The 27823-nt window shown below is 37.4% G+C and overlaps 1 protein-coding gene and 1 long non-coding RNA gene across 4 annotated transcripts in view; one reads left to right on the plus strand and one right to left on the minus strand.

The window, feature by feature from the left end:
- Positions 1-10916, minus strand: part of LOC134520357 (uncharacterized) — a 38999-nt gene extending 28083 nt beyond the window's left edge. Inside the window, exons 1-2 of the long non-coding RNA XR_010072425.1 lie at positions 10759-10916; positions 10587-10673 (exon numbers count right to left, since the gene is read on the minus strand). This is a non-coding gene — a long non-coding RNA (uncharacterized LOC134520357). The remainder of the gene's footprint in view (positions 1-10586; positions 10674-10758) is intronic.
- Positions 10917-11107: 191 nt separating this feature from the next.
- Positions 11108-27823, plus strand: part of LRRC28 (leucine rich repeat containing 28) — a 54509-nt gene continuing 37793 nt past the window's right edge. Inside the window, exons 1-5 of one of the 3 annotated variants that reach the window (XM_063345987.1) lie at positions 11108-11245; positions 13900-14128; positions 18638-18678; positions 21273-21310; positions 22073-22210. In XM_063345987.1, the coding sequence (XP_063202057.1) occupies positions 13961-14128; positions 18638-18678; positions 21273-21310; positions 22073-22210 (385 nt within the window). In that variant the 5' untranslated portion in view covers positions 11108-11245; positions 13900-13960. Of the gene's footprint in view, positions 11246-11273; positions 12143-13899; positions 14129-18637; positions 18679-21272; positions 21311-22072; positions 22211-27823 lie in introns of those variants that run through there. The other 2 variants (XM_063345986.1, XM_063345988.1) reach the window with 2 other exon arrangements.

The raw sequence follows: 27823 nt of genomic DNA on the forward strand, positions 1-27823 counted from the left end.
TTTTGGGTAGTGCTGCAATATTCTTCTTGCAATATTTGCATATTGCTGAGTTCTGTGCCACAGACAGAATTTAAGGCAGAAAGATCCAGATCATTGATAAAGATATTAAAGAGAACATGCCCCAGTACTGAGCCCCAGGGAACACCACTTGTGACCGACCGCCAGCTGGATGTAACTACATTCACCACAACTCTTTGGGCCCAGCCACCCAACCGGTTTCTTACCCAGCAAAGCGTATGCCCATCCAAGCCATGAGCAGCCAGTTTCTCCAGGAGAATGCTGTGGGAAACAGTGTCAAAAGCTTTACTACAGTCTAGGCAGACAACATCCACAGCCTTTCCCTCGTCCAAGCAGATCACCTTCTCATAGAAGGAGATCAGGTTAGTCAAGCAGGACCTGCTTTTCATAATCCCATGCTGATTGGGCCTGACTGCCTGGTTGTTCTCTGTGTGCCATGTGATGGCACTCAAGATGATCTGCCCCGTAACCTTTCCTGGCACTGAGGCCAGACTAACAGGCCTGTAATTCCCCGGATCCTTCTTGCAGCCTTTCTTGTAGAAGGGCATCACTTTTGCTAGCCTGCAGTCAACTCCAGTCTTTCCCCTAAGGAACTGAAGGAAAAGGGTCAGAGATTTTTCAAACTCAAAGGATTTGCCCTTCACCCTGTACTGCTTTGAAAATCATGTATGTGTGGTGAAGAGGTCAGAGAGGAAACACCTGCAAATGGAAGTAGGAAAAAATTATTAGCTTCACTGACACAGCTTTCTCTGCATTGGGGATGGCCAAGTCATTGAGAACTGAGCCCTCCCTTCAGCAAAATAAAACTTATCCTGTCATCAACCCATGCACGCTTGACATATGCTGTTAAATGCTGGCATACTGTATCACATAAATCTTCCATGGAAGTGTGCTTCTCCATTTCATAATATCAGAACATGTTATCAGTTTCCTCTCTTTCTCCACTTGTTGAAGGAGATATTAAGATTATTTAAAAATATAAAGTAGAGGCCAAACTGTGTTGCATTTCTCCACCTGTTTTCCAAATCCAGACTGATCTATTTCTCATCACTACCTATCTCAAGCTAGAATAAGGGAATTATTTCAATTAAAAAAAAAAATCATAGCTGTTGGGATATAATGGATATAGGATAAAACAACAACAAAAAACCCACAAAACAAAACAGGTTTCATCTAAGCTATCTGCATTCTTTGCACTTGTGCGTAAGCAATGCATTAGCAATCTGGTTTTAAAAAGGTACTGAGCTTTATCTAAGAAGTCTCCACCAGCCAAAGGCAGTCACTTTAAATTGCTAGTGGTAGCACACTTCTGGAGAGAGAGGCAGGAGATCACCTAGAGTTGCTTTCACTCAAAATAAACTGTCCACCCAGGAAATGATGAAGCAAATAAACTGCTGACATTAAATAAATAGGTAGCACTGTTTCTCTGAGCTGATACTAAACTAGGTATCACCAACATACTACCTTGAGTTGCTATCTTTAGCATGTGGAACAGTAACAATTGCTACCTTAGTCACTATAACACACCAACAGACAGATCTTGCACATGAACAATGGCACTAGTAGCTACTCAGGCCAAAATTATGACATGGGCAAAAACATTCTTTTGCTCTGTCTTATTTCCAGTCTCAGTTATGGCTACATTCGGTAGGAGACTACGATATTATTCTTCATTTTCTAGCTCTTCCATCCTTGCCTGTATTTTCCTGTACATTGTTAAAGACATACATGTTAAAACATCTGTCGTGTTTTATTGCTGAGTAAAACCTGGGAAGGTCAGGAGTGGTGTTACTTACTAGTCATCTCTAAGGACAGGATACACACAGAGAATGCCCATTTTTCAAAAATATAAAACACGCAAAACAGTTCTAGTATAAATTTCTCCTTTGGTCTTAGATGTACATTATTGTTAATAAATAAATACAATTAAATATAAAATATTAACTTTTTTTTCCGCCTGATACCATTGTGCTAAGGATGTTTACTCATAGACCCACACATTCATGGGACTGGAAGAAAATATTTTGCCAGAATTTGATGTTTCAGCCAAGGAAAGGACCTCGCCCATGCTGAAAAAACAGAGAGGGAAAGCCTGAAAGGCTTTTTTAAAATGCCATGTCTACTCAGTGCAAAGCTATTCTGCCCAGTCTATAACAAGGATTGATTAATGCTACAGCAATGACCACATTAGTTATAATAGCAGCAAGAGCGCTTTCCCCACAAGGGAAATCAGGAGGCCAAGTGGCCCACCCCCACTGCTCAGAGCAGAACTAACTTCAATGTTAGATCAGGTTTCTCACTACCACAATTCCCCTTATTTATACATTGTCTCTAAAATATAAGCAGAGGTATGGAGATTGCCTATTTTAATGAACTCCTTCTCTGCAAAGTCCTGTGGCTACAGCTTAGAAATAGAATTTGTGTCAGATGGCTATTAGCAGCCTGATCAAAGTGTTCAGGAACTGTAAGAGAACTGATAAACCTAGAGCAAGCCCATGTTTCTTTAACTACATACTTCCGCTTTTCCTGATTTTTGCTTTCTTTACCTACATTACATTAGCCTGCAGAACTTGGTCAGCTGTTCTTTACTTAAGCACAGGAAAACAAAAAAGTCATTTTCTATTCTTGTTTTCCGTTTCTTTACAGTGAGGGTGACAGAGCACTGGAACAGGCTGCCCAGGGAGGCTGTGGAGTCCCCTTCTCTGGAGATTTTCAAGACCTGCCTGGATGCAGCCCTGAGGGATGTGCTTTAGGTAATCCTGCTCTAGCAGGGGAGTTGGACTAGATGATCTCTAGAGGTCCCTTCCAACTCTGAAGATTCTGTGATTCTGTGATTCTGTAAAGTAATTGGAACCTGCCAAAAGAGTAAATGATTAAATGCATAGTCCCCTTGTTTGTTGGGCAGAATGTTAGAGTCATATAGTAGGAAGAGTACTTAAAAAACAAAAAAAAAGAAGCAACGAAATCATCTTGGAAGTTTTGTATCTCAAAAGAACACTAGAAGAGGAAACATGGTATAGTAAATGAACAGATCTTCAACAGTGCTGAAGTAATGAATGAAGCTGTTGCAGTTTCAAGGTTCACTGGTATCATGTGATCAGTCTAAGGAACTATATGAAAGTGACTTATACATAAATAGATTCCAAGATGCACATGTCTTTTATTGCACTTTCTACAGAGACATTAACAGAAGCATTTTTATGTGTTGTGCCAAGTTTTGGGTGGAAATAGTCCCTGTTGTGGTGCATTTGTGCCACTTGAAGGTGTCTTTCCTTTGTCTACCAATACTAAATTCATCAAGTTAGAATTGAATCAAAATTATGTCTCTATTTACATTTTGATTCTTTGAAAGATTTACAGCTGTGATTAGTCTTTAATGTTGGGCATAGTCCTGCTCACATATAACAAGATTATTGAATACTTGTGTGTTTAAGGTACTAAATACAAAAAAGGTTATTTGATTAATGCAAGGACTAAAAAATCTTTTAGAGGTTTTACCACACATTTGATAATGATAACAGAAACATACACAGAACCAGTATATGCTCTAAAATATTTATATTCACAAATGTATTGGCAAACTCAGATCCTTATTTAGTTTCTTTTCTTCCCTCTAATGAAATAAAAGGAAAAATTGCTTTTGAAAAATTAGCCCTGATTAAATTAGAAATATCATATTCTTGCTACAAAATAACAAATAGGTGGGTCAAAGCATATTTAAAATTAGTTTTCTTTCCTACTGTTGAAAGAGTTCCTCAGTAATTCACTGAGGATACACTGGCTTACTGATCCACCAATTCAAGGCAAAGTAAAATGCAACAGAAACAAAAGTCCATCTATGAAAATTCCTTATCAGTTGCATAAAAGGACTGCAGCATTGACAGGTATGTATTCTCCAGCAGCCAAATTTGGTAAGTATTTTGTATGTGGTTGTCGGGCTGGCTTCTATTTTATGAAAGAAACAGACATAAGGATTATAATAAAGTTGCAGCTGTGCTTCTTTGGTAATCTGTATTTATAGGCCTATCTCTAATTTGTAGCTCTGTGTATCTATGAATTACCATTATAAAGGTGCAATCACTCACTAGAGGATGGCTGTTCTAAGTATATCAATATGTATTTAAAAAACTTGAACTCATTGAGCATGACTTCAGTGCTAAAAGCACTAGGTCACTAAAAGGGTTTAATAGACCTAATTACTTCACTGTCCCAGAATTATGGGGTATTAATCCTTGGAAGAGAGTAAAAGGTACATGACTCTTTTTCCTATGCCATTGGTAAAAACTGATAAATAGTTTCAGTGTCAGGGTCTAGTTGTAGTCAGTTGAAATTACTCTGAGTCTCCATTTCTGATTTTGAAAGGAGGCTAAATTAGCTCCTTTTGTCAGATAGAACATGTTAACCTGCTACAGACATATGGTCTGGAATAGTTCCCTAGGAGCACAGTTGGTGCGAGACACAATGCCATATTGTTCAAAACACTCCTCACACCAAGGAAAATGGGAGCTGGTAGCTAGTATTATGCCATGATATTATAATCTGGAAAGGCCTTTATCAGTGTTGTATTGCAAATGTGACAAAACCAGGAAGGAGGTAAAAAAAAGTATATGTACTCGAAAAAAGTACATATGCTAAGCAGTCACTACTGCAAGACTGTTAATTTACAACTACCTGAGAGCCTCCTCAAGCCCAATTATGTCTTGACCTTTGTTACCTGTTTTAGCTCGAATTTTGACGACTAGATTTCTCAGTAACAAAGTGCTCCAGAATTCACAAGAAAAATTTCTGAAAGAATACACAGAGCATAGCAAAAACCCAAGTATCTTTGACTTCTCTGGTTTGCTCTCGAAAACTAAAAATTCTGCATTTAACAGGAAGCAGTCTACTGAGTGTCTCACCAACACGTGGAACATCCAGGCATATATTTAAGCTATTTCTAGTGTATTTGATAAAAAGAAAGGTCAGACCCCAGCTGTAACCAGAGGGATGGTTGATGTGAAAAGGAGAAACCCTGCAAGCTCTCTAAAAGCAAATCTCTCACTGGTCTCAGGAACAGAAGATTTCCATATCTGACCTCACTATAACAGGTTCCACAATATGCTTGCATAAATCAAAGAGCTGTGTATACACCACGCTTCCCCCCTTCACTATTTATATTCACTTGGAATGAAAAACAGCTTACCACCTGCCTCATTTCTATCACAATGTAACAGGCCACAGAGTTAACACCCTTTTGATATGAATGGCAGAATAAAATTACAAAAACGGTCACTCTTACACAACCAAGACATCTGGCACCTCACTTGGAACTCTTCCCTAAGAAATACAAACATCTCATAAATATACGGAAATATGTTATTTCAAGTATGTGTATTATGTGTAACTAAAAACCAGGTGCAGCACACTTCCATTTCAAGCTTACACGTAGTAAAATTATGCAACTGTGTAGAGAATAGTATAAGGATTTAATAGTCTATCAAATTTTTAGAGCAAATTTATAGGAACAATGGAGCTTTGCTGACCATACGGAGTCTCTCTATAAAACATGACTTTGTTCCAGCACACAGAAGAGCATGGGACTTCTCCCTCAAAAAAATAAATGGCTAAGAAAGGAGAAAGAAAATTACATTAGGCAGCAATAGCCAGATTAAAGAATTGGAGTAAATTTGGTATGTGGAAGTAGAAACAGCTTAAATACAAAAAACAGAATAAGCTTAAAATCCCTGTTTTCAGGTGAATGAATAACAACTTTTGGTCTGATTAGATGCAATGAATTATTAGAAATGCTCAGGAATCTTTTGACAATTATTGCAAACGCAGCAAATCTGTGGGTTGACTGAAGGGAAGTGCAGTGAGGATGAAAAGAAAACAGATCTTGGGCCAGGCAAAAAGACAAAGGGAAAAAAAAAACATACAGCCCCAATGACAGCAGAGGGCGGTAGTAAAAAATAATATTATTGAGGTCATATAAAAATAGACCAAAGAACATTTCATGCCATTTGCTGCCTGAAACTAATAAACATCCATGTGCTGCCTAAATTTGCTATTTAAGTTTCACTACTTTTCTAATTTGAAGTGAAGCAAAACTGGACATAATATTCTAAGTGGATTTAATTGAACTAAATCACTCAAGTTTAAGGAGTTTCATAAAGTGAATTCCAAAAGATAAACAAAATTTTATTCATTAATGCATTTGTGACATACAGCAATGTTGCTAAGTTGAAAAATAATATTTGCTTAACTGAAATGAATTTAAAAGCCTTGATTATCTTGTCAACAAGAGGTAACACAAAATATCTCCGTATCAGCTACATGCACCTTTAGCAGTCATTAAAGAATGACTAACAACTGACTAAGCCACGAAGAGCTGGCTGACTTGTTACCTTTGTGGTGATCCCATATTAAGATTTCCCGATGGAGCAGAGGCAGAAATGTTGATTCTGCCTATTGTCACATTTGCTTAGCAGATTAACGGAGGAATTTGGTTTCTGGGGCAGTCAGTGAGGCATTGTTCTTCTTCCAATTGAGATTAATTAGATCACTGGGAATATAGAATGAGCAGAGACTGCATCATCGGGGCCAAAACCCACTGCTCGCTTATTCAGTGTTAGGGTTGTTCCATACAAAATTGTAGTTTGTCCGAATTATTAGGACTTTCCATTACTTCTGAGGAAATCTATTTCACAACATAATCAATGTGATTGCCAGGAAATTTTCCTCAAAAAATAAGTTCAGCCCAAATTAGCGATAGACTGTTTTAAAAGCTTCTATTTTGAATAGATGATGGTTCAATGCTGATTTGAACTATACCAGGCAGACAACTTCCTTTCAAATTAGCTTTTTCATTAGCATTACCGTGCCATTGAAAAAGGAGTCAGTTAAAGTTTAACAAATATAATAACAAATAAACTGAAAATAAAAAGACTTGAGCCAAAGATGGATGATGTCTAAACATTGAATACTGACATGTTGGCACTTGTCATGCACGAGCTCCATCTGCCTTCCAGTTTTTGGTACTGCTGCAAAAGCCAGAGTTCTAAGTAAAAGGTTTATGGAAGGGAAGTTAGCAGTACTGTGATGAGTCACTGTAACTTTATTCCACTCAAATAAAACAGCTTTGTCCCCACATCAAAATTACTAACTGAAAGTTAGGAAAAATCTCCTAAGAAGAGCCAGGGCTTTCTGGAGAATGGATTCTTTCTCCATCAGTAAAACCAGAACATTTCAGTGAGTTTCCTTCTTCCTGGTATGAGACACAAATCAATGAACGTCTGTGTAATGCAAAAACCCATCCTATGAAAAGAATAGATCCTAAATTGCCGAAATTTATACCAATTGAGTTCTTGTATCATTCTGTATATGAAAGCTGTATATACTGAAAATGCATTGTGTAAGACATTATAAAGTGAAAACAAGGGTAAGTAGAATTAATATATTTGAAATTCTAGAAGAAAGAATCCAAACTGAAAACATTTTTAATAGTAACAATCACACCATAGCATATATTGTCTCTCCAGTAAAGTAGGAAAGTATGCTTCTTAAATTATCAGTATGTGGAATCTGGTGATGACACAAGGCCCTCAGCTCTTGTTAGAAGAAAAATGTTAAATCAGTAATCCTCACAGATGAGGGAGAAAGCTACTCTCAGTGTCTGCAAGAAAGCCTGCAAGAGCAGAAAAATGAAATTGTGTACTCAACTGCATGAGAAATTTCAAAATTCTAGGCAAAGTTACATTTTCTAGGGATAAGCAGAAAACAAAAGGACAGCACGTGATTCAATATAAGTGGTATCCACAGCACTGGGTGGAAAAGCTTCACCCAGGATTATTAGGGAGAACCTCGGGGTGTTCATAATTTATATCCAAAAGCTCAGTAAGACATTTTGGATCTCCTAGTACTGTGAAACTGAGAGCTGGGAATCTTGTCAAAAAGACCTCAATAAAAATAATTTCTTCATGTTTCATTTGGCAAAACAAAAGAAAATGGTTGCATAAAGCTTTGCTATACGAAAATATTTCCAACTGCATCTTCACAAAGTTGTTAGTCTCAAATAGTTACCTTGTGTAATAAATCTGATAAAGTATGATCACCTCTTTTTATTCATGCTACATTCATCTGGCTTGCATAGGTTTGGCACAAACAAGGCATCACCAATGGAGCTGTGCCCATTTGCTCCAGTTACTGGATTTGTTCCAGTAAACCAGCTGATGAAGGTGGGTCTTCAAGACCCTGGCAACTGCAAACTACTTAAATAGATCAGCATCTTCAAAGTTGCCCTTCAAAACAAGTTTTATTAGTTTCTTTATGTAGGCAGCAATAAGATCAGTCATCCTTCTGAACAAGATGTAAATTTCAAGCCCCTGTGTTCCTTGCTCTCACAAGCACAAAATTAAGAATTAGACCAGGGTAAAGAAACAGTAAAAATCTACTTAGAAAAGGGCATCCCACAAGTCTCACTTGTCAGATGGGAACGACTTGGCAATCATGAGGCAAGCACTCTCCTTAACGGAAGATCGGATTCCAACGTCCCTTGCTCCGCTTATCATTTTTAGCCTTGTGACTACACAGGCAAGACTGTACACCTGTGCTGTGCAGGATCAGAGCTTCAGAGATCAGCTTTCACATATAAGAGCACAGCACTTTTTAGAAGCACTGCACAGAATTTGATGACACAGGCCTGGGAGATCATGATGGCATTGGTCAAGGGGGGGGAGGGAAATCAGACTGAGAATGAATGTGACGATTGCAGGCTACGCAAGACAATAAATAGAGAATCCCGAGTGACTGCTTCAGGAGGGAAGACATAAGATAAAGTGATGTGTGAACATTCAAATCACATTAGAAATTCTTGTGGATATCATAAAGCTATGACGTAACTGGCATTTACCTCTATTCAGCTGGTATAAACCTGATACAGGTCTGGAACAAGCAAGAAAAATGTAATACGGTTGAGGTGGGTGAGGATGTTTGTTTGCTTTTGCAAAGAACAACTCATCTGATTCTACAGACTTCTACCAATTGAAAAAGAGTCTGGAGGGAATCATATACATAACTCTATTAACAGTTGGGAGGAGACATTTTAAATACTGCTAGTAGGGATCCTCTCACTCAGAAAACAAGAGAGATTAAAAAAAGACTTTCAAATCCTCAGTTTTAAAACTCCCCAATGAAATATTGACAGCCCCGGTATTTTATATATATTAACAACATCTTCAATAGTTTTAGTGATCCTAAACTGCTCACGCAGTTTACGCTGAATCCATGTGTACAGTATGTTTTACAACCACTGAAGGCACACCCTGAGAGCTGAATTTGTTTCGTGACAGAGCAGAACCAAAGACATTTTAGCATTGCTCTGATCTCTGTAGCCCCTTTGTTGGTGTGAGCAGAAAAGAAGAAACAGACATAAATTTGCTCTCAAAAATATCAGAGTGCAGTAATCTTATCTCCTCCGTGTTAACTGTCTCAAAAAAAACCCCAACCAAAAAACCAAAACCATTACAACTTAAGTGTAATGAAACACATTAAGTATCCTGGCTCTGCTAAGAGCAGGTCTTCCCAATAAAAAATCTTTCCTATCTGTACTTTGTTAAAAGAAGGCAGGAACACAGTTTCTGTCCTGATCTATGACTTAATATTCTGGAGAACATTTGGTTTGACACATCATTGAATTCCCTCTGAGGAATGTGTTGCTAACTGTGCTCATATTTAGCTTCTAATTTGGTGTGAAATATGCTTAATTTCTAATTTCTCAGATATTTATAACATGGGACTGAAGCAACATTAAGATGTGTGATGTAGCTGCTGTTTTTAAAACCATGGTGGTATATAAGCTGGCCACTTCCTGGAATTTGACATCCAGCTGAGAAAAACACACAAGTGCTATCCACCACAGTAAGAAAAAAAACCTATGCAGTACGATACGGTAAATATGGAGGATGTTGAACTTTGAAGGATAAATTATTTCATCTCAAATTATTTCAACAAAATCCAATTATTTATTGGAAAAAACGACTCCAAAAAGACTGCAAGTGGTAAGTAAGACTGAGCAAGTATACTTGTCAAAATCAATAATTGCCTTTCAAGTGTAAGAAAATGACAAATGAGCAATTAAAGATTGCTGTTCTTTATTTAGAACTGAAAAAGAGAGGAATGAGTCTGCAAGAAAAAATCTTAAAGCTTTTTCTGCATGTTGCTTTGCTTCAGGTGAAAGTTCTGTGAATATATAGGAGAGAAGAAATGCCTTCTGTAAGGTATTAATCTTCTATTCTTGGCTCCCCTGCAGACCTGCTATATGAATGTTGTTAAGATGAATTTATGTTAATTATCCTGTGGCAACTAGGAAGAGGATTTCTCCGTCTGGGATTCCTTTTTTAGGCAGCTGGTAGGGCTAATCTTCAGCAAAGAAGAACTTTTAATACCCAGTAATGTTAAATATTCTGAGTATGAGGGAACTTGCTGTCACTGAAGGATTTCTGTATTGCATCATTGCAACATGTGGGAATACATGTAGATTTAAATTCAAAATCAGGTGAACAGGATGAAGAGAGCTTCCATGATTCCCTTACCTGCTTCCACAGGTCAACCATCATGGGTAAAAACGGTCATGATGGGCAGGCTGGGGGTGTAGGCAGGATTGCTTAAGTGTCTCCAGTCTGATGGTAATAAAGAAATAAAAGGTAGCGTTAGCTGCCCGTAAATTTGTCTGGGAAGATGTTTTTTGGTCACTACAACTTTTACCTGCCAATGACATCCTCCTTCAAAGGCTGTCAAGAAGATATAACTGTTGCTCACACCAGGAACTGTGTAAACACCAGGGAAGGCAAGTTGAGCCTTCATGTTGCCACGCGAAAACCCACCGGGAGGGAAAGACACCCCCGTCCCCACGGCCAGCCAGACCCTCACACCCCTCCTCGGCCGCAGTAGAGGGCGGGCGAGACGCTGAGGTGGGGCGCCCTCCCATTGGCTGATAGAGGCGCGGGCACAAGACAAGGAGAGGGCAGAGCTTGTGATTGGGTGGTGGGCGGTCAATTGCCTTGTGATTGGGTAAGAGGCGGCGGTGCTGTGGCGGGAGGCGGGGTTGGGTGGCTTCTCGCGAGAGTCGTGTGTGTTGGTGGTGGTCTCGCGCGGCTGCGGCCCGCCCCGCCTCCGGCTGCTTGGGCCGGCGGCGGCGCCCGGCGGACCCGATCGCGGCCGGTCGCAGCTCCCCGCCGCTGTGGCGGCGCCGGTGAGTGACTCTTCCACCGTCGGGCGGGGAGCGGGACAGGGTCTGTGTGCCTCCCCCCCTTGCTCTACCCTCTCCGTGAGGGGGTGTGAGCCTTCGCCGGCCCCCTTCGGCCGTGGCTGCGGCCTCCCGCCGCCGCATCAGCCCTCACAGGCCTCCGCCTCTGGCGGCTCCCCCACAGCCGGGACAGGCCGGTTCCCACGCACCCACCCGTGACAGACCGGCCTCCCCCAGTTCCCTAGGCCCCAGTAGCAGCGGGGGGGGGGGGGGGGGGCGGCTCCATGCAGCCCCCCCTCACAGCCTTGTCCTCTCCTGCCCCGAGGCTCCTCCGAGTTTTCACCCGTCCCTGTCTGCTCTTTCCCCCCGAGCAGTCCCTGTCGGCCGGGGGTCTGCGGGTCTCCTGGGCCTCCCGGTGTCAGCCCTTCGCACACCTTCGCCTGTCCTCACCTCCCTGTCCTGTGCTCGGGGAGGCTTATTGCCGTCTTCATCTTCCGTGAAACGGCGGCTTTCTCCCCTGAATGACCTGACTCCTCACAGGGAATCACTGTGTATTAATTATCCGTCCTCATCCTCCCTTTTTACCTTCCTTAAAGACCCTAGTTGTGTCTTCCTTTTTTGGCATTCCTTTTTCCTTCATCTCTGGAAGAACATCGTTTAGAGTGAAAAAATTTGGCTGGTGGTGGACGGGAGTAGGAGGGTTTTTCTTTGAAGTAGGAGCCAAAATATAGTACGTTATAGCTGGACTTCGCATTTGTGGGCCTGCACGTCTGTGTGTTCATGTGTGCCATGGCTGAATGCGGTCCAGTTGGTATATGGAGTCACAACACTGAAGAGAAGCTTGTGATTGCAGGACACCTAAAAAGCATCTCTGGACAAATTGGAAGGCTGTTGGGTATTTATGTATGTGTTTTGTGACTTCACAGCTTTTCATTTAAAAAAAAATACTTCAGGGAAAGATGAGCTTTCCTTTATAATTTCTTATGTTGTAGCAGTAAATGCTCAAATGCTTTCAGCCTATGCACATTAAAAAGTCTAATGCTTTTCCTTGAATTATTTTAATGCTGATCACAGATGTGGAATTTGGAGTTGTAATGATTTAATTTTCTTTATCTGCTGAAATAAGGGAGCTTTAATGTTGCTGGTGCCAAGGGCCAGCAGTGTGTGTGCCTTGTCTTCTTAAGATAGCTAATGAAGGCAACTGTTAGAGCCATGGTTCTTCTTGTACAAATATTGTTTTACCAAAGTTAGATGGATACTTTCTAATCTTATATAGGATTCTCAAGAGGGTAATCATTTGCTTGCAGAACTGATCTTAGCATGGCTTCAATTGGGGATAACTCAACACTTGAAAAGGTGTGCAGGTTATTGCACCCAAGCTGTGGTTAATTGTGCTTGTGGGACTCTAAGAAAATAAATGCTGTATTCTTCCAGAAAGACACAAGTCACTGGTAAAAGCTGCTTATCTGCAAATCAAGGGAATTACTGAAACTTATAAAGTAGCTTGATTTATATGTATGGTCCAGTTACCAGTCTTCAGCTGGGTAAGAACTTTGTTTACAACTACTGTATAATCAGATAGAATTCATGATTTTAACTCTGTACCTTCAGTTCCATTATCTATTAGGATTAGAAATCCTTCAGTAAAGGAATGAACTAAAATAGAAAATGTTATTGGTGGAAAGCAATTACGATTCCTTGCCTTTCATTAATGGAAATCAATTTATACACATGACTCTCTAGCAAACTGGTAACTTTAAATTAATAAATAGTCCGGATTTATTATGTTCTCCTGACTTCTGAGACAGTTGAAAAGATGTAGACTGTTGTTATCTAAATCTAGACAACATAATAATGACTAGAATTTTGGTTACATATGAGAAATAAGCTAAATAAAGTCTGGTTTCAGAGACAAGTTAATTTTTAATTTGTCTTCATACCTCTGTTTTCGAAAATGTCAGTTAAAGATTGACATTTAGTTCTTTCTGGTTTTATTTTTAGTAAAGAGAGCTGAAAATCTGTTGTCACATTTAGCTCTATAAATTTTCTTGATGTAAGTTTCAGATTTCTCATATATTAGTTTATTATTTTAAAATGGCCTTACTGGGTGTCCATCCCCAATATCTCTTCCAACTGATAAATTCTTCTGATAGTTTTGTATGGGAAAGCTTAACAAAATTTCATTGCCTTTTGTCATTCTGGCTTAAAAGTTACGTAAGGGTGTTTTAAGCATCTGAGAATAAGTCATCTAATAAATTGTGCGTTTTTCTTATTTTAGCACACTTCACAGAATAGATGTAGGATATCAATAATGGTTAGTAGAGAGGGCTTTCTTTTTTTTTTTTTTTCTTGTGGTGGCAGCTTTGACAAAATTATCTGAAAGGTCCATTGAAAATGGAAGGGAAAAAAAAAAGCATTACGTATACCTTAAGATCGTGTTATTGCCAGTCCGATAACATGCCAAAACTTCATCCAGAAGATAGTCAAAGGCTTGCTTCTAATATATCTTATGGTGTGGATGTTCTGGGTGCTTTATATATTAACTGGAACAAGTGTGTTTAGATAAATTATCAGGTAATATGTAATAATTAACTCCACAAAAGAATGCATAGCATACACCTTGATAATGTCTTTTTTTTTTTCCTCTTTTTATCTCCTAGAAATGGGTCTGTTTTCAGAAGATGCAATGCACTAGATGTGGTGCTTGGAACAGGATTAGTCATGGCATCAGAACTATGTAAAACAATCTCTGAGGCAAAGCTGGAAAGGCACAAGAACTTGTTCTTAAATTACCGAAATCTCCATCATTTTCCTTTGGAATTACTGAAAGATGAGGGGCTGCAGTACTTGGAGAGACTTTATATGAAAAGAAATTCCCTGACCACATTGGTACGACAACCTCTTTATTGTAATGTTTACTGTCTGTACGTTTAGGAATTCTGATTTTTGGAACAGAAAAAACATGATAATTTAAAAAAAAAAACGACCACCTTATAGCAAACCTGACCCTGAACGATGTCATCCTTTGTGAAATATGAGTATTTGATTGTATTATGTTTGAACTTGCATAGGTAATGTAGAGAATAATAAACGAAAGTTTATGACATTTTATGATTACACTTTTGAAGCTCTGTGAAGATCTACTGGGGGTTTTCTTGTGAGGTTTGTTGTTTTGGTTTTTTTTTTTAACTGCTATAAATCTTGCTCACATCAGTGATCAGGCCTTTGTACTGTCAGGTGATACTATGCAGTCTAGTCTACATTCCTTCATTAGACTAAACAACTTTAACCTTGGCGTGTGCCTTATTTTAAAGGCATCGTCAATCCCAGGGTCTAATTCAAAGCTTGCTGTTAAGATGCCAGCAAAAACTTGTGTCTATGGGCTGCTGTTGACAGGAGAAGTTAATTTCAAGGTTGTGTGATTTTTCTGTTGTGGTTTGTTCCTGTTTTGTTGTTTTTCCCTGAACTCCAGAAATTCTCACCATGAATAAATGTTGTGACGTCAGAATTCAGTGTGGGGTAGTTAAATAACTGTGAGAGACATTCTGAGCTGGTAAGACTCTCTATATAGAGAGTCAAAACTTGCCACTGTCAATAGGCTCAAGTCTCCAAGTAATTCAGTTTTTTGTTTTTGTTTTTTTTTTTTTTTTCTGGGCTCTTCTATGGTATGATAATAAAATAATAGCCATGACAGAGGAGCTGGAGGGCCTGACTACTTAAAAGTCACCAAATCTGTATGTTTTTCAGTACTTCCTAGAAAAAGTACAGTACTCCAGTTTAAGGAATAGTGTTTAAAACTTTGACAATGATACATTAGAAATCCTCAATAAAGGTTTCACTTCATGGGCCAAATGATGACAGGATTCTGAAGATTTTATGCCTTTTATTCATCTTGAATGAGTCACTTAAGTTTGTATGGTAGAGAATTATTTTAGCGCTTTGTGTGTTTTTTAGGTGAGTCCTTTGCTTAATAATTTAATGGGAGGATAGGATTCATGGTTACAAATTAAAGCTGCTTAAAAGTTAACCAAAGACTGTAAACAGTTCTGCTTTGACACTTTGTGAAATTCAGTGATTATTTAGTGGTGTAAGGAAGGTTCATGAAGTTTGCACTGCTCAAAAGATGAAACTATATTAAGGAGAGTTTTGCATATTATTTTTCTGCATGTATGTTAGATCATAGTTTTGTTTTTAAAGCAATTATAAAATAGAAACCAAAACAAAGTCTCATAAGTAACAGCTTAGTTCTGTTTTCCTCTCTGTACCTATTAATACTACCAGCCAATAGATTTCTAAGATGGTATAAAAGTAATTACACGTGGTTACTGTCAACAGAAGATGTATCAAATGAGGGAGGCAGCTCTTGCCCAATACTGTTTGAAATTAAAGCCTGGGATAAAGGAACTGAAACAATACTTAAAATGTAGATCATACCTAGGCAAAATGATTTGCAAACAGTGTGAAGCAGAGCATTAGGATTCAAAATGATCAGGATAGCTTGCTCATAATATGATTTGGTGGAATCTTATTCAATTGCATAGCACTATAGCTAGGAACCAGGCAAAAAAACCTGGGTCTTATTCACTGAGCATCTGTTAGCAGAATAGATGTTGGAAGTCATAGTGGACCAAAATAGATCAAGTCAGCAGTGTGTTACAAAAAAAGGCAGATTTTTTTTTTTTTGAACATAGAACATTCCACAATCTCCATTAAAAGCAGAAGGAAATAATTATTGGATACTGTTAAAGCATAAGCTGGACCAAAGATTGAGTGGAGTTTCATACTCACGAACAACCTAGGTAGATTGGAAAGAAGCTAGAAAGCAGCAACAAGAGATTTTGAGGGAACATGCCCAATGAAAGAATGTTGAGAGATTTAGGTTAATTCCTTTGCAAAAAGAGAAGACAGAAAAGAAAAAGGTAGAAGAGGAGGAATAGGGGAGAGCAGGAGTCATCAGTATTTTTAGAAAGCGGTACTTTCATAATGCTTATTTTTAGTGTCCGCTGCTGGCAGGACAAGCAATACTCTCAATTTCTGTAAAGAAGTAGTAAGTTAGTTCTATTGTGGGCGTGGGGAGGGGAATCTCATCTGAGAATAGTTAAAAACAGATAAATTATTGAAGGAAGAGTTGCTCTCTTGTGCTCCTTTGATTCTATGCAAGGTGATAAGCATTAGCAATAAATACTTTAAATTGCATATGGATTATTAGCAATCATCAAAACTAAATCTGCAGTGTATTTCTTTAAAGTTAGGTGGTGCTTTTGTCCCACCAATTCATTCCTTCAGAGTTCTGAAAAATGCTGACTAAATCAGCTTTTGTTCTTCTTTGCTCTTCTAAAATGACTCTAGTCCTTGACAGATGGCTCCTATGAAAACGGTTGGAATAGTTATGCTGACAGAATTTACATATACTTTACCTGAGAAATATTTCATTTTTGTCTTCATTGGCAAGATGGAAATGATAGAGGGCTATGACATAATGAATGGATCAAGAAGCTATATAGCACACCTATGTCTCAGCATCAAGTCTTACAACTTCTCCTCATGTAGCCTTCCAGTAATCCTATTTCCCCATCTATTAAAAGGAAATGCATGTTTGCCTTGATGGCACTGTCTGAAACATGATTTACCTGTATCAAAGAACAGTTGGTCTTAATTTACTAACTCAGAATATGCAATGCTGTTCTGTTCAGACAAAACAGCAGGTTTGCTTTTTGAAAAATGTCCAGTGGGTGTGAAGACGAGGCAAGCTTCACTAAACTGGTGGCAGAATTGATGATTCATTATCACCACTGTTTGTTGTCATGTCACCAATAGAGACCAGAGTTAGTTTTACCTTTCAACTGATGGATCATGAATAGTTTTTTTTTAAACTTAATTTCATTGTAGGATGTTGTATTGAACAACTTTGACTCAGACCCATTGTTACTGTGTCACTCAAGAAGATAAGCAGAATTTCTATTATAGACTTGCTAAACTGGAAAGTTATTTCTCTCCTGAGTTTAGCTCTGTCACAATATGAAGTTAAAGCAGGAATAAAAGTATAACCTTCATGTATAATGTGAAAATAGTTTGTGATTCAGGTTAGTATCCTTATTCTAATAAACGGTGTAGGATGACAGTGAATTTGTGTTTTTCACATTCCCTCATAATTTTTTAAATTAAAGCTTGAATTTCTTGTTCTTGAGCATGTTGCAGCCTTTGCATATTTTCCCAGCTTAAGCTTTTCTCTTTGACCAAATAAAATTCTGTCGAGTAGATAGCTGTACTGTAGTAAACCTTCCAGTAGGTGGCAACAATTGATTAGTTATAGCCTGTTTCTTGGGTTTTGATGTAAGGGATTCATTTATTGAGCCATCATTTGCTGCTCCGTAGCCCATTCGTGGCTCCATACAAACTATTTTTTGTACTCAGATCTAGGATGTGGCATGTTTGCTACAAAAGATTATTATGACATTACTTTTTCGGGTTAGCATATTTCTTCATAATAAATTTATAAACACAAAGTTAAGTATTTTAGATAGTAATATACCTTAAATTTACATGACAGTGAAAATTGCTAGGTTTTTTTAACAGGAAATCAACCGTGTGATCGAGCTGCTTTTAAAATACATTTGTTTCTGCATATATGTATATTGTAAAAACTTCTTTCAATAAAACATATTTATGTTTAAAGTAGATTTCTTAAGCAATAAAACTGTCTTAACCTTGAATAATTTTGAGTATGGTTACCAACATGACATCTGAAACTTGTGAAGCCGATTTTGTGATATATGTTAATGGTTATGAATGCCATCAAGAAACAGAATTGCAGGTAGGGATCAGTTAGCAGTTAGAAAATTATATGCATGTTAATATGTAAATATGGAAATCTAGTTTGATGGATTCAGCACTTCTGCCTTGGTGGTAATTGATTAAGCTACACAGTTTGTAGGTCATTTCCCAGTTTAGCAGCATTACAAAATAAAATACATTATGGTTAGACATCTTGTATAGTTCTTGTTCTGCTTTAAGTCTGTAAGGGCTGCAGCTTCTTAGCTGTCTCTTGGCTTCAACTAACTCAATTATTTGAATTTATTTTCAAAAGTAAGGTTTGGTTATCCATCTTTTCAGTCTCAGAAGTCTGACTACCATTGTTTGCAGACATGTTAATGTCATTTCTAGGCTGTAGTTCTGTTTCAGTAGTGAATTGCTCACCCTTGACATATCCCAGATTGCACTGATGGAGAACGTGTGGGGATGTGGAGATAGGGTATTGTATGCAAGCTCCTTGTTGCCATTTTTTCTGTGACTAGCTGCTGACATGCCTTAGTATGGTTATTAAAATGAGTTGGGTACACAATATGTGTGTGTCTGTTTTTTATTTTGAAACCTAAAAAATTTCTAACTCTTTTTCAGCCAGAAAACCTTGCACAGAAGCTTCCAAACCTCGTGGAATTGTGAGTTTGTGTAGGAGTTCTAATATATTTTTATTATGCTGATACATTTTATCTTAAAATAATTCTAGAATGTATTGCTTGCACATAATCTACCTCTTAAGTGTGAAGGGTTTTCTTGGACGGCAAGAAAGGGTAATTTTTTGTTGGGATTTTGGGTTTTTTGTTTATTTGAAGGAGGTATATCCAGATTTATTCAGTCCCATGTTAATTTTTTAAATAGTTTATTGTTTATTTTATATCAAGAACTATTACACAAATGTCTGCACTGCTAAGGGAAAAAATACATACCCCCCAACTCCTGTGTAGACTGTTGTCACCCTGATAAAGCACTGGAACCTCCAAATGCAATGGTCAGAGTGTTGTGACAGAGCCAGAGTAACAGCCCATCCCTAGTTGCTCATTTTCACTCCAGCTACCAGGGGTATTATGATCTCAGTCTTGTTGATTGTAGTAAAAAGTTTTTTTGGAACCAAGTCACAGATTGTCAAATCGGAGCAGGAATGAGCAAGTAGGGGTAATAACTAATGATAATTGCTGTAGGCAGAGTAGTTTATCCAATCTTGTCCAAAGAATGGATGTCACATGAACTGTATTATTTTGGCAGTTAATTTTAAACTGTAAGCCCCTGAGTCAATGTTTTCTTCCCTCCCCTTTTCTTGTAAGGTTACGGTTTCCTTGTATGGTAGGATTGGCAGCAGGGGGTGTAAAAGGGACATCTTCCTTTCCCCTTATAACTCATTTGGCTCACTTTCAGTTGAGTAAGGGATGCACCATTGATTCTGTTTATTTAATGGAAAGCTCCAAATGGGAGGTGTATATCTGAGTAGTCTAATGCATTCAGCTGTCTGATCTTGTCATCTTAATTTGGCCCTTGAAACCACACCTTTCTGGTACACGCGACCACAGTATAATTGAACTGTTTTGTAGGTCATTGCAGTCTCCAACTTCCTTAAGAGACAGTCTTGTTTCATCATGCCTGAGTCTTGAGAGTATGTTTATGCTCTGAAGCAGTAAAATAAATATTTGTGTATTTGATATACTTAGTATTTAATGGTTTGCCATGGGGCATCAGGAAATCTCTGTGTTATCTGATGGTGCCTTTAGGAAAACCTGTATAAATTACAGTTTAAAATAATCTCTTACAAACACTGAATTGTAGGAGTCAAACTTAATTATTTGGGGTTCAGCAAGCTTAGTTGTACCACCATTATCCCATACATTCTGGAGGTCTTGAGAGAACGGCAGAGGTCTTGTGGTTTGTGTAGCTCTAATAGTACAAGTGAAGTTTTGATCAGACAATAAGAGGTGTTTTGTTGACAGAGACCACAAAATAATTATTTAAAGAATAATTTGTTATGGTAGCTTTAAATTTTGAGAGACAAACTTAACTGATTTCCTTTCATTTTCCTGAAAGTTACATCCTTAACAATTTCACTATATGTTTTTAAAAATGTCACTGTTGTTTGTGTTTCTTTGTATATCATATCCCTCATACTGGAATACTAGGTGTACATCCTTGTAATACATACTTTTTAGCTTGAGTGAAATAGTTCACAAGTATTTTCAGGAGCTGCAGCTGAAATGAGTAGGAGAATTCGCAACCTGAGGTTATATATAATGATTTCTACAAACATATCTGCTATCCTTGTGTTTGTTACATTTTTAGTAAACTTTAAATGTCTGCAGTTTTTAAAGAAAAAGAGAAGGCTTAGTTATTGCATGCAGCTGAAACGTTCATATATCTTTTTCCTTGTGTTGCCTCTATCTCCCCGAAAAGACAGGCTCCTACTTTTGGAAATGCTGTTTGAATAGAATGGGGAAAAAATATGCTGTGCAAATAATTCCCGTGTGTGCCTAGGCGATTGGACATTGTTTACTCCGTATACCTTTACAATCAGATACCAATATTTGAAAATTTTGTTCATCTAAGAATAGATTTTATGTTACTAGTAGTACTGGAAGTGCTCCAGCAGAGGGCGCCGAATATTCTTTCTTAGAGATCTAGCCACCCTCACTAACTACCCAAATGACCATGTGTAAGATTGGGTTTTTCTTTTGAAAAATGAACTCTAGGTTTGAAAAACCCACTTGGAGTGGGTAGATCATGTGCTTGTTTCTTCAGTCAGTAAAGGTGTAAGAGTTTATGTGGTGGGGAAGATGTTCGTAATTGTATAACTTGTGTGGGTTTGGGCTTTTTTTCTTTTCTTACCCAGTATTTAGTGTGGAATAACATGGTCATCAAATATGGTTCATTTTGGTTATTCTGTCTACTTTATTCTTTTTCCTTTTTGTTTTCATGTAATGACTTTCAAAACTAGAGCCCATTATTATTATTGTGATTGTGAATGTTTTGTTTTAAATAATTGTGTGTCATTCTCTTTTATTTTTATGTTCGTCATTTAATAGTCTAAGTGAAACTTAAGTATCTATCCATTGCCAGTTTATACAGTTTCCACAGCTTTTGTGGTCATAGAGAGGAATGGCTTTGAGGGTGTTCTTGCAGTCTGAAATTGGATATTTTGCAAACTGATTATGTAGCAGAAGTCCTTGAGGGTAACAGGTGGTGTCCTCTGCTTTTTTTCTCCTCCCCCCAGGTACCTTCATTCAAATAACATAGTTGTTGTACCTGAAGGTAAGTAATCTACCAGCTCACAATAAGTGGCAGGAATCATAAAATATTCATTTTTCTTTTTTGAAGAGGCCTATTTTTCCTTTATTTTCCCATAAAACGTTAAAGATTTCCATACAAAATATACCAGTGTAGCTCTTAGTTGCTAATATCCTTGTTTATGCTATGTTAAATTCTTTTAATGAATTATCAAATGCATCTAAATGCTATTTGCCTCAGTTCTAATGGCAGAAAGTCAAAAGGCTAAATGGCACTCCTCTACAGAAATAAAAATCCAGAGTGTCGTCTGCTTTCAGCCAGCTCCCACACAGAATGGTCTGCTGGTTTAGATCATGACAGATTTGAAACCTAAAGTATAAAGAACTTGTAGTAGTTTCTCTTCCTTGCCTTAATTGTAGAGTTATGTGCCTAACTTCAGGAAAGTAGTTTAAACTCTTTCTGAATACATAAAGCGGATAGACTCAAAGCAAAGGAATGGAAAAAGTGATTTCAGAGCAGAATCGTCTGAGATGAATCTAGAAATGGGAGTGTTCTGTACATCACTTTTTTTTTTCCCCTCCCTGTCTCACTGCCAGCAGAACTGTGTGTTAGATAGATAAGCGTTTCCACAAACTATGTCATTCAGTTGTGAGACCGGCTTTAATACATCAAAATCTGCTCAGACATAGGTGTTAGGTACTGTGGCTTTTTATCCTCTCATAGTCCTATTAAGATTTTAACATTACTGTTGGGTCACATTCATGTTTTAATCTGTTCTCTCACAAGCCATTGGCTCCCTCGTTAAACTGCAGTTTCTGGACCTAAGTGATAATGCCCTCGAAATTGTGTGTCCAGAGATTGGCCGCCTGAGATCTTTACGTCATCTTCGCTTGGCTAACAACCAGCTGAAATATTTACCTGCAGGTAAGTACAAATGCGTAAGGGATTATAGCAATGACAAACTCCATTTGAACTTAATTTGCATAGTGATCTGCTCCAAGTTTATTAGTATCTTACTGTTGAAGCATGGTACAACTTGCATTTAAAGACTAGGCAGGGATTGCCATTGTATGTATGCTAAATATACTCTGTAGTTAGAAAAAAGCCATGCTGTATGTACTTAAAGAAAAGTCCTGGAAAATGCTTCGGAAGTGGGGAAAAAAATGTATCTATTTAACAGTCTTTGCCATTTTATCAAGAAAATATTGAACATCCCTGAGAAGAAGCAAAATGACAGTGACAACTGTCATTACGATAAAACATTGTTTTGTGCAATTTTCCAGGATTCCAGTCTGTCCTTCCTTGCTTTTCACTCAACAGCCCCGTTCTTGTATTTTCTAAAAAGACACATGTCTAGCAGGTTTGCCTGTGGCAATTTTACCTCACTATGACAGTAAATAACAAATGTATGTCTTGCTAGTTTATAATAAAAAGGCAAAATTTATTCAAAGTAAATGTGACACAAAGTCAGAAAAAGTTGGCCATAGGCAGATTTTGCTTGAATATTTTTTTGCCTTCTAAGTACTTTGATAAGCAGACGTAAGTGATTATTCTTCTTCCATTGCCCTTAGATCTTTCCAGATAAAACAATAATAAAAACTAAAAATCACCATTGTTTTTTTTAAATCTTTCTCTGGCATATTTGCATTTTCTGATCTGCAGAGATGATAAAAATCCAAGACCAGCATTTCAAAAAACTGGTCTAACTTAATCTATGAGGATTAGCTCTTGGCTCTAATTTTAACTAACTTCTCAATGTGGCATTCGTGTGTTTGTAAATTCACATTACTTATTCTCAAGAAATATGTTGCAATTGCTCCTTGAAGTTTTGGGTGCAGAAATCTAGCTGTCCTTTCCTTGTACTTTTCTAGGCATAATAAGCTTAATAAGAATAAGTCAAAGGATGATTATGATTAGAAAGAAAAAAAATTTATATGACTATGTAAATGCTCTGGAATGAAATTAGATAAACCAGTTAAACATTATGACCCAAGGCCAATAAAATTTCCATCAATTTTCAGATGTCCTACATTCAAAAGAAAGGAATGACTTGAGTGTGCTTTATGTTCCTCAAAGATAATTTACCTTATAGTGCTGTACCATGAAAGAAAGACTTGTTCAAAGAAAAAGTGACACATTTTCTGCAAAACTTCACACGTTAACTTAAAAAGGTTCCAAAAAAGACTTTCAAAAGGATAATTTACATTACTGAAGAGCTGATTTCGAGTCTACCACATTTGATTAGGAACCGGTATCAGCTGCATAGGCACGCTGCATTTAATTTCTCCTGAATTTTACTAAATTTGGTACTGAGCATTGTCCCGAAGTGTGTTTAGTTTTGTGTGCGTGAAAATTTTGCATGCTTAGAATAATGCTACTGTTGCCTACTCTTAAACTGGAGAATCCAGTGGTGTCTGGTCTTCCTGTTTTTGCTGGTAGTGTACCATCAGTTTATACATATGCCATTACTGCTATCATTACTAATCCTCTCTGTTCGGATCCTGTCACTATCAAGATGACTGGATGTCATACAGCTTGAGTGTTATCAGTCCGAGCAAGATTAATCTTTCAATTACATGGGAGAGTTTACCCACTGGAGAGTTAATCTACTGCATTAAATGTTTCCTAAACATAACACTTCCTGAAGCAGGCTTCCAAGCATATTTTCATATTTTTCTTTGTAGAATTGTGAAGATCTCAAAGATGGCTTTATAACAAAACCTTTGAGTTTGAAAATAACTAAATTGAAAAAAATAGAGCAAAATAGTAAGTTTTGATAAATTGTTTTAGCCTTAGTTATATTGGTAGCATGAATCATCATAATAGCATTAAAGAGCATTCTGTCAGGAAAGCTAGGAAAGTTAATAAAATGAACTAGGATGAGATGTGATTTCACTGCAGAACATCATTTTACTCTATGTTAACTGCTTTCTTTACAACAGCTACTTGCAATGCATTGTTAGGGAAAGAAAGCTCTTAATTTATAGTAAGTAACCATTTAAGATATAATTCAGCTTCTACTACTTCTGCAGAACTTAAAGATCTGCATTAAAAAATAACTTTCAGGTATAGGTGGTGGTCATTTATGGAAGTAACTTTTCAAAACTCATGACCATCATTTTCTTCCAGACTTAGTCCTGCACATATCACACAGTGAACTGTTTATCACAACAAAGGGTCCAGTTAAGAAAAGCTAATCAGTATTCACCTGGTGTAACCAGATAGGCCAACTTGCAGCATAATGATGTCATCACACAAAAAGCTTACCTTAGAGTGGTTGCCCTGTCATTCCTCTTGTCTCTCCCTTCCCAGTGTCTGATGTTATAAGTACCTTCAGTTTTTGTTGAAACTACATGGATATCTAGGAGGATACTCTTAGTAATATCCTTAATCAATTGCTGAAAAATCTCTTGATTACAACTGCAGAACAGTTGGATGGTAAATGTTTGCCATTGAGCATCTGAACACCCACAGTTTTCTATTGAATTTTATATTTTAAGAATGATTCTCTGTTGTGTCTTCCTTAATTGTGATTAAGAACTGAAAGAAACAAAGCAGTTAATAGCATATGTTGATTCATTATCCATTTTTAATGTTTTTGTTCCACAGTTGTCCTCTTAACATTCATTTTTAGTATTTAAGATTTGCCTTATAGAAATCTAGCATAATTCTAATTTTAAAACAATTTAAATAGTATGGATAATGAAGCCCTAAAAAGATTTATGTCTTCATTCTGACTGTAGACATTCTTCAGACTCTAATAAAGGTTGAGCCTATGCTGCGGTTTATCTTCAATGTGGTGGGCAAGAGTTTAGTCTCTAAGTACCTGTTTTCATAGAGCTTGGGAGATTTTAATAATGAAGACCTCTTTTTTTTCTTTTCTCTGGTCTGGTCATGATTGTCCCAACTAGTTTTACAAAGTTAACTTTAATAGTGGAGGTGGGGGAGAATGATGAAAATACATGCAGACAGCACGAATACATAAGCCGTAGTTTCCTGAAGAGATCAGGCAATGCAGGACTGATGAGGAGGGAAAAGGGCATTTGGTGAAGCATGGAATTTGTGCTCCTTAAAGATTAGAAAACACTTTCTATGTCGTGGTACTCTGGTAGCGTAAATGATAATCCTACCTTTGTGCTTAGCAAACGCTACCAAATCTGCATCACCCACGGATAAGATCATGTACTTTGGCCTCAAGGCACTTTGTTTAATTGTGCAGTACCACTGAAACAATGGTACTTCCATCATGCATCATTAAATTTTTGTGAGAATTGCTGAAAGATGACTAAGCTAAACTTGATGAGAAGCAAAGGGAAAAATTTGTCTAGAATAAGCATGTTGAAATTGAAATATAATATAAAATGGCTGGAAGAAAATGCTTTGTGAAACTCTCTTGAAATCATGTTTTGAATATATTTTGGGTAAGGTTAATAAGCGGACCGGCTTCTGCCTAATGCAACGTCATCAGTATCTACATTCTATGGTAATCAGAACCTCTAACTGAGAGACTCTGTCTTTGAGAGGAGAGCAGATGAGTAAGAACAGGAGATTTAATATAAAGTTCTCTTGAGCACACTTTTTGATTGAAATGCGCAACATTCTTTTTTTGTCCTGCAAACTGTAAATCTTGTAGCTTCTCTCTGTAACAATTTCTTCGTTCTTTTGTTTGGCTCTGGTACATGTAATTCTTGAACATGAAGTAAATTTTTGTGACGTTTTCTACTATTTAACTGTAGCACTTAAATAATCTAAATTCTTGAGGGCCATTTGGAATTGTTGTAACGCCAGAGATCTTACTTGAAAAAAATCTTAGAATTGCAGAATAAACAAAAGTTGATTAATATTTCATAGTATTATATTAGTTCATGTATAAGCTTGACTTACAGAGTTGACATTATGTTTTCATAGTAGCTTAACTTTATTTTTCAGAGATTTCTCTTTATTCAGAGAATTTGTCTCATTTTAATTTAGAATTGTAGTTAGTCCTATGTGAATGTGCTGTCAGAAGTAAATTTTCTGAATCTTCTCACCTATGAATGACTAATTAGAATGTTCCAGTTTGTTTCTGATGTTTATAATGCATATGATATTTCAACTCCTTTCATTCTTGAGAAATTGTATTTATTTTCTCTTTGTGTAAGAATTATTGCATCATTTGCAAAAAAAAAAAAAAACCAAAATAATCCAGTGAGATGTACTGGAAAATTATTCTTCAGGAGTCCCAGAGCCAAGGTTATCTCTCAGTTTTGCTGTTTTACCATTTAGATTTGATTTGACTTTAGTCTTGTAAACTTTTGATGTGAAGTAATGGCTGTTCAAGTTTACACTTTGGTCTTGTAGTTACTGAATGCACTTTGGACAGCAGATGACTTAAAAGAGGGTGGGTTATACTCAGATGGACTTAGGTTTCATATTTGACAAGGATTTGATTTTTTTATTGCACATTACTTGAGAAATACTTCTCCTTAGAAATGGCAAGTTGTAGCATCTTGTTCTAAGATTTAATTAAAAATGAGGTTATGTTTACTCAGCACATGTTGGAGTTAATTATAGATTTACTAAAATGAAAAGCTTAATGTTTTGCCAAGTCAAGAGCAAAAGCTAAGTAATTAAACAAAGAATAGGGTATGGTTTATGATCCCAGCCCATCTTTTGGCAAAGTTCTCTTTAAGAAAGGGAAAAAACCCTCTATCAGCAGTTGCATTTAGATGGGCTAGACCAAGTTTCCCCTTTGTGTTTGTTGTCACGGAACTTTCAAAATGAAGAGTTGAGTGCATTGATCAGGCAAAAAGAAATGAAATGCAGTCAAATAATACCAAACTTCATGTAAACTGTGCAATGCTATTTCTTTAATCTGTAAAGCGAGAGCACGGGTGACTGGGGAGCACCTAGTCAACACCCAGCAGTTGGTGTTGATGAAGGGGGGTACAGATCTCTGCAGGAGTCAAAGATAGGTTTAGCAAATGCCCTTTCTTCCCCATATAAGGCAACGTGTGGCTTCCATTTCAAATTGGCATTTCTGCATTGTCTCTTGAGACTTCTGCATATTGCATCCACTTGTTGCCGTTTTGCTTCGTTTAGGCAGAATCTGAAGGAAAATGTATTCATCTGCCTTTGGTATTTTTAAAGTGCAAACTCAATGATATTTAGAGGAGGTTAATAGCATATATGCTCTTCATCTCAGTTTTGTTCAATTCCTTTTCCTTTTTAAGGCAAATTGTTTTAGAAATATAGTCAGTTTAAGCCTCATTAAAATACATTTGTAGGCTTATAAAACTTCATCTTCAAAGCATTTGAGAAAGATCCTGTGAAACTGATAAGGGAGTGTTATCCTCGTTTTACAGAATGGAAAAAAGTGTTTTTAACAGAAGCGATTTGCTCCAGGCCACAGCAGGAGTCAGTGTTAGCCAGAAATAGAACTTGGGTGTTCCCATTCCATTTGTTAAGACCACACCTTTTTGAGGTTGATCATATTTAATATTGGGGAGGATTGAGTCTTTCCACCCGTTATTAAGAAATTAATAATTATCTCTCCAT

This window comes from Chroicocephalus ridibundus, chromosome 9 (genome assembly GCF_963924245.1).
Source record: "Chroicocephalus ridibundus chromosome 9, bChrRid1.1, whole genome shotgun sequence".
NCBI classification, from domain to species: Eukaryota; Metazoa; Chordata; class Aves; order Charadriiformes; family Laridae; genus Chroicocephalus; species Chroicocephalus ridibundus.